The sequence below is a fragment of the Oreochromis aureus genome, linkage group 10, assembly GCF_013358895.1.
Source record: "Oreochromis aureus strain Israel breed Guangdong linkage group 10, ZZ_aureus, whole genome shotgun sequence".
Classification (NCBI taxonomy): Eukaryota; Metazoa; Chordata; class Actinopteri; order Cichliformes; family Cichlidae; genus Oreochromis; species Oreochromis aureus.
Genome location: NC_052951.1, coordinates 17,408,545 through 17,421,201, shown reverse-complemented (window position 1 = coordinate 17,421,201; position 12,657 = coordinate 17,408,545). Strand labels below are relative to the sequence as shown.

Sequence of the window (12,657 nt, the reverse complement as noted above, 5' to 3'; positions counted from 1 at the left end):
ACAATATTTTTTTTCAATCTTCTGTTGTCCAGTTTTGGTCCAGTTTTCCTCTTCTTAGCTACATAAATGTCACCTGGTGCTGTTGTAGCCCTCTGCTTCACGGTTCTTCATGTTGTACTCTTCTGCATGCCTTGGTATAACAAGCATTTTCTTTTTGAGTTACTGTTACTGCTTTCCTATCAGCTCAAAGCAGTCTGACCATTCTCCTCTGACTTCTGGCATCAACAAGGCATTTAAACCCAGAGAGCTGCTGCTCACTAGATAATTCCTCTTTTTCGGACTGTTCTCAGTAAATGTTGGGGGGAAAATCCCAGTAGATGGGTGCTTTCTGAAATACTCAAACCAGTCCTTTTGGCACCACCAACCATGCCACATTCAAAGTGACTTAAATCACCTTTCTATCATTTGAACTGCAGCAGGTTATCCTGACCATGTCTACATGCCCAAATGCATTGATTCGCTGCCATGTGACTGGCTGATTAGACCGAGCAGCTGAACAGCTGTACCTAATGAAGCGGCTGGTGAGTGTATGTGTTTAGTATTGCCAACCCATCCTATTAATCCTGAGTGCATTTAGCTTTATGTACCATTAATCATTTGTTAATCATAAACACTAGCAAAAAATTGCCCTGCGGGAGGTTTTTCCAGGCCTGCGGCTGCTGTGTAAAACACAGACATGTATGTTAATTTATCATGTTTTTCTTTTTATCTTCATTATACCACTGTATACAGTCAATACAATATGTAGCCCACCGAACTGTGTTAAATTTTGTTTTCCAGAAATGTAAAAGTATGCATCTATAACCTTTTTTTTGTGTTGACTGTCATGTCTATTTTAGTTATAGCACATTTAAACCACAACCCAAAGAGCTTCAGGGACAGGCACATTTACCTTTCAGCTTTTCATGTATTTTTATGTAAGCTGAAAGGAGTGCTTTGTTGTGTTGACCAATTTTTATGGAACGTAAAAATCACAGTAACTTACTGGTCATTAAAATGTGTTCATAATTTGCATAAGTCACACCACACTGCTCTTCCCCACATAAGCTGGCTTTATAAATTAAAAGTGTTGGCATTCACAATGCTGGCTCTGTATTTACTCAGTATACGATGGATACAAAAGAATGCAGTATTACACGGCACTACCCGGTACTCTAGGCAGCTTAAGTATTACGTTTCATCCAGACGTGTTTAGGAGGAGTTACAGAAATACAGATATACACTACGATCATATAGGGTAAGATTCATAAAGGATCAAGTCATGACCCTAGCTTTCTGAAGGAGCCATAAACATAATGAAGCCATGGAAGATATATATATATATAACATTTTGGATTTAACACAAAACACATTCACTTCTATTACTGCTCAGGTTTTTAGTCCCTCTCTCATAAACACACCTGAACCTGAGTAGATTACCAACACATGGGCCATGTGACAGCTGAATTAGTGTACTATTGTATGCAATACCCGTCATATATGTTAATTTAATGCATAATTCAATGCCCCCCCCCCCACACACACACACATTATGTCATATTATTTTAAGATAATCCACGTACAATTACGAAAAACAGTTTCCATGGCAACTGCTTGTAAACACATCTCCAGGCAAATATTTGCACATTCTGTTATGTGCTGCTGAGTTTCAGCCAGAAGGGATACAAAAACAAACAGAGAAGTGAAAATAGATGTTTTTTTTTACTTTATTTCCTGTCATACAAAGATATCAGCACAATGAGCAGTATTATTATTATTATTATTATCATTTTAAGTTAGGCAGTATCCCTGAAAGGACCACGCTTTGCAAACCAGAAGGCAAAATAAGGATGGAGAGGTGATGAGGTAAGGAAAGTGTGAAAGTGAAAAGACAAAATTAATTGCTTGAAGGGGAAGACAGTTGAGGACGACATAAAAAAAACGGGGAAAGTGAGAAAATCACACAAGAACAGATTAGTGTCAGGAGAACAATAGTGGGATGCTTAATGGATAAACAAAGGCACCAGAGCTGAACTGGGGGACAGAGGTAAGTGGGACAAATGGATGGCTTCTGAATATATAAACAGCCTCTGTCTGGAAACCAGGCGCCCTAAACTCCATCTGGATTTACCCCTGCACTGCACCCAAAATACATCTGTGGAGAAGTTGACCCAGCCTAGTTCTGCTACTTTAAAGAAATGTAATGAGAGTTCCATCATTAGTCCATGTTCGCACCCTCGCAAAGCAATATATATATATATATATATATATATATATATTTTTATTTTTTAATCCCCAATAACACACAGTTGTTTCGGCTGTGCTGTGCTCTGTGTGAACCCATGCATGGATGGCTCCATGTTATTCCGCTTCAGCACCCTCCCAGAAATCCCCACACTGCGCATGCGCGGCTAAAGCGCGCTACCGCAGACAGGGGGCGTCAACATGGCGCTGTCTCCTCCGCGACCGCACTGACTGCAACCTGCCAATGAGAGAGAGAGCGAGAGAGAGAGGAGAGAGACAGAAAGAGGAGAGAAAGCGAGAGAAGCGTAGGTTTCCATTCCTGTCAAGCCTCCATCATTTTTTTCTCCTACACCTATGAGTCCCTACACATTTTCAGGTGGATAGGGTGAATTTCCAGAGTTTTTCAAACGCCGCTCCCCCTTGTTTCACCTGCGCAGTGGATGGTTTTTGTTCGGCGGCAGCAGCAGACGCCCGAGCTTGTAGAGCAGGTGTGAGGGACAGCGGCGACCGCTCCTCTCCTCCCTGTTTCCGAGGGGAAATGTCGAGCGAGAAGCCGGTTTCAGCACCACCGGGCTCTGCTTCTTCGCTCACGGACACGGACCGAGAGTCCCATCCTCCGGCGGGCTCCTCCGCGCAGCAGCCGCCGCCACCGCAGCAGCAGCAGCAGGTCGCCGCGGGCGCTGGCTCCGGCACCGGCACCACCGGGGAAAGGATGGTGTCTGCAGCCGGCTCTATGGTCCTCCCAGCCGGGGTGATCAACCCCGCTGTTCCGATAAGGAATATCCAGATGAAATTTGCCGTGCTGGTGGGCCTGATCCAGGTCGGGGAGGTTAGCAACAGGGACATCGTGGAGACGGTGCTGAACCTGGTGAGTGGGAGCAGGACCGAGCAGTCCTGGAAAACGCTGAAAGGAAGCCATAGAGCACAGCACAGTCGCTGCGCCCCAACCCGCTATGTTTTATTTACGATGCTTCGCTCTCTCCTGGTTGTGTGGCTTTCAGGGGATGATGTCATTTGTTTGTTCGAGAGATGGTTGATATTTCTCTTTTATTTCCTTTAGATGAAATGAGGCCGCTGTAAGAAATAATAGTGTGTTATATTTAAGCCCAGAGAAGCTGAATGAAGCATGTGACCCCACCGAGGCTCTCAGGGTAGTCTAATCACCGGCCATTGTTGACTAAATGACCCGTTTGCGGTAGCTACAACAACCGGAGACATTCGCAGTCAAACTGTAGGGGATACTGAAAAAGTCTATGCAGGCTATTCTCCTGACCCCGATATGTACCCTGAAGTGATGCATAGGCAGATTGTAACAAGCCGCGAGTGGTTTTAATGTTGCGCACAACATCAGGACCCCTACAACGTACTCCATTCGTGTCCCTAAACGGGCAAAATCATGCATGTGTGCACGTCCCGGCAGCACAAAAACAAACAGATCCAACGCGGACAAAGGCCGACTAGCATTATGCTACCATCGACATATGTGTGTGTGTATGAGAATGGGTCAAAATTATGCACAGGCCTATTGTTGGAGGCAGGGCCCTGCATCCCGAGCCCAAAGGAGTCATATATACGTTTGTGTATAGGTGGCTTTGGAGCTGTTAATGGTTTATATTACTCTGCTTCAAGCAGCCATTATTTCTGGAGCACATATACATTTCCACCCCTCTTCCATCTTCACCCCTCCATCGGAGGCTTGTGTCGGCGATGCAGGGCCTAGATCAGAGGATTTAATCCAGCTGGGTTTTTTTTTTCTTTTCTTTTTTCCATGACTGGTGTGTACTGTTACGAAACAGATGAGCAAAATGTACAGCCGATGTAGGTCTGGAAGACTAATGCTTTTGGGGGGAGGTATAGGACGTGTGCGCGTTGGCTGTGTCCCCCTCCTTCATCTATCAGGCGATGGCGTGTGCTGCATGATATTACATGCATCTAGCATGGAAAAGAGGAGGAGGAGGGGGTCTGATCAGTATTGATTTTCTTTTGAAGGTAGAATAATAATGACTTGATAATGAATTTTTTACCCGATTACAGTGCAGGGAGTCTGACGGCCTGTTAACTCACTGGATGCTTGGAGCAGGACAGCCTACAGTTGAGCCAAACCATTTTGATCTCAGTCAGACTGTAGTGAGCCATTCTGATTCAGGTCGCCTCTCATCTCCCCAATCGATTATTGGTACTACAGGGAAGTGCAGAGGGGCTTTCGCTGGCTCACTCCAATCTTGTCTCCTTCTTTTACAACCCCCCGGGTTGCACAAGCTGATAACCATCCATCCTGTTCCACGGCCTCCTCCTTCACTCTGGAGGGACTGAGAGGAGTGATGCTGCCTGCATAGACTAGGTTGGCAGGGCAGCGCCATGCATTTAAAAGCAGGTGGAGAGGGGTTGAGGGAGGGTGGGGGAGGAGAAGAGAGAGTGGAGGAGGAGGAGGTGGTAGGATGCTGCAGTGGCTATGTGCTCAGAAAATCACCAGCTGATGCAGCGGAAGAGGACAGGACTGGTCCACATCAGATCAGTGAAAGCCCATCAGAGCATTCAGCTGAAATGCACTCTGCATCATTTTATGTAAATAACCTGCTTTTAAGGCCTTAATGTTTATTTGCGAGTGTTGCATTAGGCCCGACACGCTGACAAATTAAAGCAGCGTGTGTTGGTCATACAAAGCTTTACTTGCTAAATCCTGAATTGAACAATCAGTTCTGGTTGCAAGGCTGCCAATAGCTAAGCCTGTTAGGGAATTCGGCTGCCCAGCTCCTTAATTAAAAGAGTTGAAACAAAGAGGTGTGGAGGCAGGAAACCTCAGTGGTCATGCTGCTGGTACAATGAGTCCACTGTGACCCAAAAGCTGATCCATTATTCCAATCAGTGTGGGAGACCACAGCAGCCACATTCTCCTCCACCGGGGCTTTATTGATCAGATCCCACTGCGGCTGGAGTGAACAGATGGGCTTGTCTGCTGTATCAGATATGCTCCTCGGTCTGTACGGCGACATGAAACTGTGTAGAAAGAAAGAGAAGAACAGTTGAGAGATGGCAATTCAAATCAACTTTGAGCCCGAATACTTCAGTGCTGCCCTTGTTTATTCTTAATCTTTTAATAAGTCCACACACATAGACTAATAGACCTGCACTAGGTGTGGGGGGTGCTGACAGCAAGGTGCTCAGCGATTATCATCAACAAGGCATCACAGTTGTCAAGGCAACACCGGTCTTTGATTGCCTGCATCCAGACGCTCCACCACCTGGTGTTGCTCTGCACTTCCGGACTTCTCACACAGCACTCTTCCACAGCGTTTCTTTGCTCTCCCTCTCTCTCTAGCTGCCTTTGCCAGTCTCCTGTTTATGTGCTTAATATATCTTAAAGTACAGAACGGGCGATGAGTTACTTTTTTACTTATTGTATCTCCCATTGGGGTTAAGATTGACTTGAAATCTGGCAATTGTAAATCCATAGCATGTGATTTTCATACCTCGCTGAGCCCTATGTGGAGGCATCTATGATGGATGTGTTTGTGTTCTAATTTATTCAGTCTTTCTCTTAAATTTGTCACCTGTCTGTAGGTAAGTAGATGTACATCAAACCGCCTAATGTAGATTTTACAGATCAATGGTTCTCAGTCTGGGAGTTGAGGCCCTTTCTGAGGGGCTGAGGATAAATCCAAGGGATCATAAGATGATTAATAGGGAGGAGAGCAGTAAACAGATTTATTTTTTCAGACATTCATTTAATCTTTTCTTTTTTTTTATCCTTAAGAATTACTGAGTAGTTGTACATTTTTAGGTCCCAAGTAAAAGCGGGAACCCAGATCTCTTCAGCTGACCTGGAAATATTCAGCTGGTGTTGCAGTAATTTCAGAAGTTTAGGCACCACTCTTATGGGCAGCCCTCTCCACGATGGGATACTTCAGTCTGTTTGATTGGGCCCATTTCACAGTTGAGTTTTCCCCTTCCAAGAACATCCTGTCGTTTGCCTCACTGCACTGTTTGTTCTGTAGATTTTAACCCTAAAATCTTTCTAGTTAATGTTCAGCCACTTCTTCCACCCAGTCTCTGGTTATTTGTGTGACACATTGTGATGCTGGTGGAAGAAAGCCAGGTGAGAAGCAATTTTTGTTGACAGCGAGAAGAGTGTTGATGTGTGACTTATCTGTCTGAAGCGTACTGTCATATCTATTCTTTGTTTGAAGAACTGAGACATATATTTCAAATGCATCTACAGGCAATACTGTCAGTCCCTCTGCCTCAGTACAGCACCAGCTGGGCTTATTTATAGGCGGCTTTATCTAGTTGTAATGCTTTTTTTGGGATCAAAACAGCGTGTTTATCTGGGATAGAAAATGATTGGTGACACACTCTGGCTCACTCTTAGTTTTTATGCCACCTTCTTTGCTTTTCCTTCCCTCCTTTGCCATCCTCCTCGGTCAGATGCAATATCTTCTGGCAGTGTCAATCCCCACCTGAGCCTCCTCAGTGGTCCCACTGACTCTCTGTTAGCAAACGTCTCATTATTCTTGTCCACACGTTCCACAATCACCAAGGTCACCTGATCCTGAGTCCTCAGCCGGCAGAGCGAGACTCGGCACAGCACACCAAGTCAGACACATCCTGATTATAAAAATACACCGAGGTGAATGCAGGCACACTTCAATCCATTCATCGAGGTTATAAATGGAGGAACAAATGCATCACAGAGACTCGCTCTGTGTCTTTGAATCTCTGTCTGGTGCGCTGCGACTCTGGCATGCTGATTTATGCTTCATGGATTTGTAAAGGAATAGGTCACCCATTTTCAAGATGCATTTTGTGCCATTGTACTTTGCCCTGAGGTGGTTTGAGACATCAGCACAAAACTCAGTTTAAATGAACCGTTTTTCAAGGGTGCCCCGTGGCTGCATACCTAGGGCATAGGTTAACTATTTCCCTGCAGCACTGTGATCTTCTTGCATGGCCTCGCGGTGGAATAACAATGCGTCATCTGGTGCTCGCACAACCGTGGAGATGAGCGTATTAACAACCATCAGCTAACAGACTTGAACAGTCATTTAAATCATGTGCTCCCTTGCTAGCATGGGTTAAATGGACTTTTGAGTATAGTGAGTAGTTTTAGAGACACTAAAAAAGAAGGTTTGATTGAAATTTTTTTAACTGTTCAGTACTGCTGGCTCATATTGCACTGTCATATAATATAAGTATTGGTGTGTATATTGTCTGTTATGCACATGTATGTTTTAAATCTGTCAGCTGCAGATATTTCCCATCTTCTGCAAGATGATATTGGGGTGGTTATTTTTGGGAAAGATTAGCTGCTGTAAAGCTGCAGAGAAGCTTACGATTGCCAGTTTGTGCCTAGGGTCCACAGGCAGTAAGCACCGTTAGCTAACGGTGTAAACAGTGCTGGACAAAAACAGATCTCTTGTTTTGCTTCCCTAAATGATTGTACAGTATATATATATATATGTATATATACACCTATGTAAGGAAGAGCTAGAGGACAGAAGGTGTGGCTTCTGCTGCAAGGTCATGGATGACTTTGCTATCTATCACACAGCTGGGTTGTCCTGACCTCTGCATGAGCCAAAGGACAGACAGAGAGCGTGAAAGCCAGGAGGAAAACGATGATGTGGAAGGATGCTCATCTTATACTTTAAAAAAGAAAAGAACAAAACACGGTGGAAGGAGAAAGATTGTGAACTAAAGGGTGAGAAATGATGAAAAGGATTCAGAGCGGTTCAGTTTGTGATTGTCCTTCAGGTGCTCTTTTATTCTTGAGTATAACATAGGTCCAGCTGTATGATGTTCTGTGGGGGTCTGATGAGTTCCAGCCCCCCTGCGGAGCCTCATCATGCTGTGTGTATCACTGTTCTCCTCTTTCCTCTGCTCTTTTGGGTAGAGCAGTGAAATGTAGTTGGGAGTCCCATAAACCAGGGTAAATGTAAGACTTTCCCCCATTTGTGAGCGACGGCCTTTTACATTTCAACTTTTAATTGGCCATTTTTCTTCATCGATCACTTGTCACAGCGTGGAATTAACTTGTACTACTTTGTTAGCATGGCTAGCGTTCTTCCAGAGCCGAGATCTGCATCTCTCAGATTCTCCGACAGTCCGGACAAATCTACAAACTCTTCATAGTGTTGCAAATTTCTGGGGAAGGAAAATACCCAATTAGAAATATAAATGTCAGGTTGTCCCTTAAACTACAAACCTCGTCGCTCCCAAATCCTCTTATTAGCAAGCTCCTCCAGAATGATCTGCTTCTGAGCCAAAGAATCTCTTTTAAGGCATTATGCTGAGGCCTGCTTTCATTATCATTTCTTTTTCAGCCTTTTTAGCTTGAATTAAAACACGATTTGCGCTAAACTCAAACCAGACTGATTTGTATGCGTGTGTATTAGGCATCCGGGCTAAAAACGTTCACCTCTCTGTCTTAAGGCTCCTAAATTCTGCTTCGCTTCTCTAAATTCCTTCTCATCCTTCGTTAGCAGCTATTTCCAGATGCGGGGTTTTTCCAAGGATAAGCCGTGTAAGATTTTGGGTGAGGGTGTCTTCTGGGAATGGGAAGAAAACGAGGGGCAGAGGTTTGGTGGGAGGAGGGAGGAAGTAGCTTCTCTGTCACTTCCTCCATCCCTCTAGATTGTTCATCTCCTCTAAGCACATCCACTTCCCACTGGTGTAATCTTGTCTCGCTCTTTGGCTCCCTGGCTGGGTGAAGCAGCCGTTGGATAAATGTAGATGATCCCTTTTATGATTAGGTAATGGAGCTGTCTGCAGCGCCACCCCTCACTGGTTCTTTTTCTCGGAATACTTTCTCCGTCTTCTCGTCTTTGAGCATTAGAAGGTCTGGAGGGAGACTTTGTGTTGTCCTGTCATCACCTCTTACCTACTGTTGCTAGGTTTTTGTAAATGCGACTGCAGATGGAAGAGAAGTGCAATGGGGAGATGACATAAGGCGCTCAGGCCTGGCTTTTACCTGCAGCGCTTTAAATTCTCATAGAGGTTATTTTATGTCTAGTGGTTGATTTCTTTAAAACACCATCGGCATAGGGGTCTTAATTAAGCAAAAGCAGGTTTATGAATTATGAATGAATTGCATAAGGGAAGCACATGCTTGTTGGCAATTATCGAGCTGAAAATGTAATCGCTTTTGAACCGAACAGTCACCTTCCGTGTTTGCTGTATGCTTTAAGGCTCCATTATCAATCTTGATAATTTTTTGATTGAATTTGTTATAATTACCCCTCATAAATAATTCAACTTTTATTGATTTTTAAAAAAAAATGCCTCAATATGCTAATATGAGATTTGTTAGGTTAAGGACTGAACACTGAGTACGCTTCAGCAAATCTAAAATGTGATTCAACACATGATTCACATCATTAGCAAAGTCATTAGCACAGAGGTTCAGTTACTTTTTCCAGTCTGCGCTGTGATTGACGACCCAAGGTTTTCAATAAAGACATTAAAAGTGCAGCTGTTTGTGTGTTATTAGTTTAGGCGCAATTGTGACGTAGATCTATCAGAAATAACTAAAAACCTGAAACACTCAGCCCTGTTAATAATTCGCTGCATCAAAAGTATCCATGAATAAAAGTAAGGTCCGCATATAAATAATGTCTAAAGTACTCAACCAAAGACAACCAACTCATCGCTTTGCATTTGTAAAAGTGTAACCGGCTGGACTTTTAGATTTCTCTTAAATTCCTTAAGATGTAAAATATCCATCCATCCATCCATCCATTCGCTTCCGCTTATCCTTTTGGGGTCGTGGGGCGCTGGAGCCTATCCCAGCTTTCATAGGGGGCGAGGCGGGGTACACCCTGGACAGGAAGCCAGTCTGTCATGGGGCTAACACACAGGGACAGACAACCATTCGCACTCACATTCACTCGATTGTTTTACACCTAGTGGCAATTTGTATTATCCAATTAACCTATCCCCACAAGCTGCATGTCTTTGGACGGTGGGAGGAAGCCGGAGTACCAGGAGAGAACCCACGCAAACACGGGGAGAACATGCAAACTCCACACAGAAAGACCCCGGCCTGATGGTGGAATTGAACTCAGGACCTTCTTGCTGTGCGGCAACAGTGCTAACCACCGTGCCACCGTGCTGCCTGATGTAAAATATTAATTGATTAATTCAATATCAGCTGTTTTTCTTTGGCCTAATGCATTATTCATTTTCACAGCTTCACATTAAAAGCTCCAGGAAGCATATGTTCTCGATTGTTCTGGTTGTCCTCTGCTGTGCTCCTTGCTTCAACACCATTGTGTCTGTGTGTCTGGCTGCTTCATGCTTTTGTGTCTGCCTCTATTGTGTTTTGTTTTTTGTTTTTTTTTCTCCCCCAAAGTGTGCATTGTCTGCGTGTGATTGTAGTGAGATGGGAGGGGCCATAACGACATAATTCCTATGTCATCTTAATACAAAACATTTGGATCAAAAACACTGTTGAGAATCTTGTTTGTTTTGCATCTGTGTGTGTGTGTGTGTGTGTGTGTGTGCGCATTTACATCTGGCACAATGACAGTGCCGTAATCTCCAAAATTATAACAAGCTGCTTTGTTTGATTTACCTGGTTTTTGTGTGCTGGTGAGGGTGCGCCCCCAACATCCCAGAAAGAGGAGAAATGAGTGTTCCTACAGAACCCTTGCTTTAGTTCCATACACCTTCATCTGCACATTTTCTCTGGCAACACACACACACACACACACACACACACACACACACACACACACTCTGCTCTCTTCCTTTTTGTAGCCCACATCATTGCCTGGCAGGGGTGATTTTATATTCATGCTGGCCTACTTCGCCTCACTCCCTTGGCTCTAAACACACACACACACACACACACACACACACATTTCGGTCCTCACAAAGATAGCTAGACAGACACACAACACACACACACACACACACACACACACACACACACACACACACACACACACACACACACACACACACACACCTGCCTTACTGGAAGTATAGCTAACTGTGTACCTATTCATCATGCTGCATACTGCAGTGGCCGACGGTTGATTATAGCCAAGTTGTGTGTGTGTGTGTGTGTGTGTAATTTTAGTATTCTATATTAGATATCTAGGATCTCTGAGGTATGTTCGTGCATCCCCTACAGCCTGAAAAACGGTGTCAGAAGTTGTCATTTAACAGCACATTACACTGGTTCGTAGTTCTGCTCTGCATCACAGCAAATCATTGTCTGCTTTTTGCTTTCCACCCTGTTACATATTGAGTGAAGAACATATCAGGACGACATGGCCACCACATGACATAGACTTGAAATAGTGTATATATATTAGACATAAAACGTGCTTTTTTTCATAAGTAAGAAGAAGAACACTAGCTACCCAGGCCACAGTGACACTGTATGCTTTTGTTTTTTGTGTGTCTTCCTTTTTTGTGGAGGTGATGCCGTTAGGGTAGCAGCACTGGTTTTGGCTCACAAAATGAAGTTAGGAGTGTGAGCTGTGGTTCATATCATCAAGGGAAATAAGAACAGTATCATAATCTACTGTCGAGTCCTTATTTGGCAATAACATTGTGTAGGTGGGCAGGATATCAGTCAGTAGTGTCGACAACTGATAAGAAAGCATTTCGGGCCATGACAAATCTTACATATGGGGTCTTTCCAGTGCAGGTGCTTGGAGTAGGTGCTAAGTGTATATTTACACGATCGGCCCTCTTAATCAGCTGTTCTGTGTCCATTGAGGTGTAGGATCAACTGGAGTTAGGAGGAGAATAATTTTGCGGCAGCTTTGGCTGTGGTGTCAGTTGTAAATGTGCCAACACGACGACAAACACAAAGACGGTTGCTGCATTGTTGTTTCCTGTGCAAGCCTATATGCCGGGTTTGAAGTTGTTTATAGTGAGAGGACTGCTACATCACCTGTAGCAGAGTTCAACCAGTCTGCATTAAGCCAGGGCCATCGAAGACTGTTCTTCTGGGTGGGAATGTGTAAGAACTTACTTTTTTACATCTAGTAACCATCTGGTACAAAAGTTTATTGACTGATGTTTGGATCTAGCACCGTTCTAGTCATCTATGTTAGCGTGGGCAGCTAGAAATATTAGGTGGAAACCTGGAAGAGCCAATACCGGAAATTACAGTAGCCGACTAGTATATATATTTTCCAGTCTACATGTAGCAGCTCTATGATGGGTTCTGATCAAAGTTATTATAATTTTGCATTTTATTTTGATTTCATTTTGACTTGTTGTTTTTAAATCAGTTTACTTTCTGAATTTCTGTTTTTAATCCAGAGTTGATTTTCTTATTCATTTCCTTATTTTAGATTAGGTTTTATTAGTCATCAGTGTCAGAGTCAAAATTTAGGTATTGCAATAAAAACACAGAATGTCTTGAAATCAGTGCCTCATCAGACAGGTTGTAACATTTTTAACAAACTAATAAAAACT

At 43.7% G+C, this 12,657-nt stretch overlaps 1 protein-coding gene across 6 annotated transcripts in view; it reads left to right on the top strand.

The window, feature by feature from the left end:
* The first annotated feature begins 2,346 nt into the window (after nt 1–2,346).
* Nucleotides 2,347–12,657, top strand: part of nbeaa (neurobeachin a) — a 108,205-nt gene continuing 97,894 nt past the window's right edge. For all 6 annotated transcript variants that reach the window (XM_039618700.1, XM_039618702.1, XM_039618701.1 and 3 more), the window contains exon 1: nt 2,347–3,091. In XM_039618700.1, the coding sequence (XP_039474634.1) occupies nt 2,762–3,091 (330 nt within the window). In that variant the 5' untranslated portion in view covers nt 2,347–2,761. The remainder of the gene's footprint in view (nt 3,092–12,657) is intronic.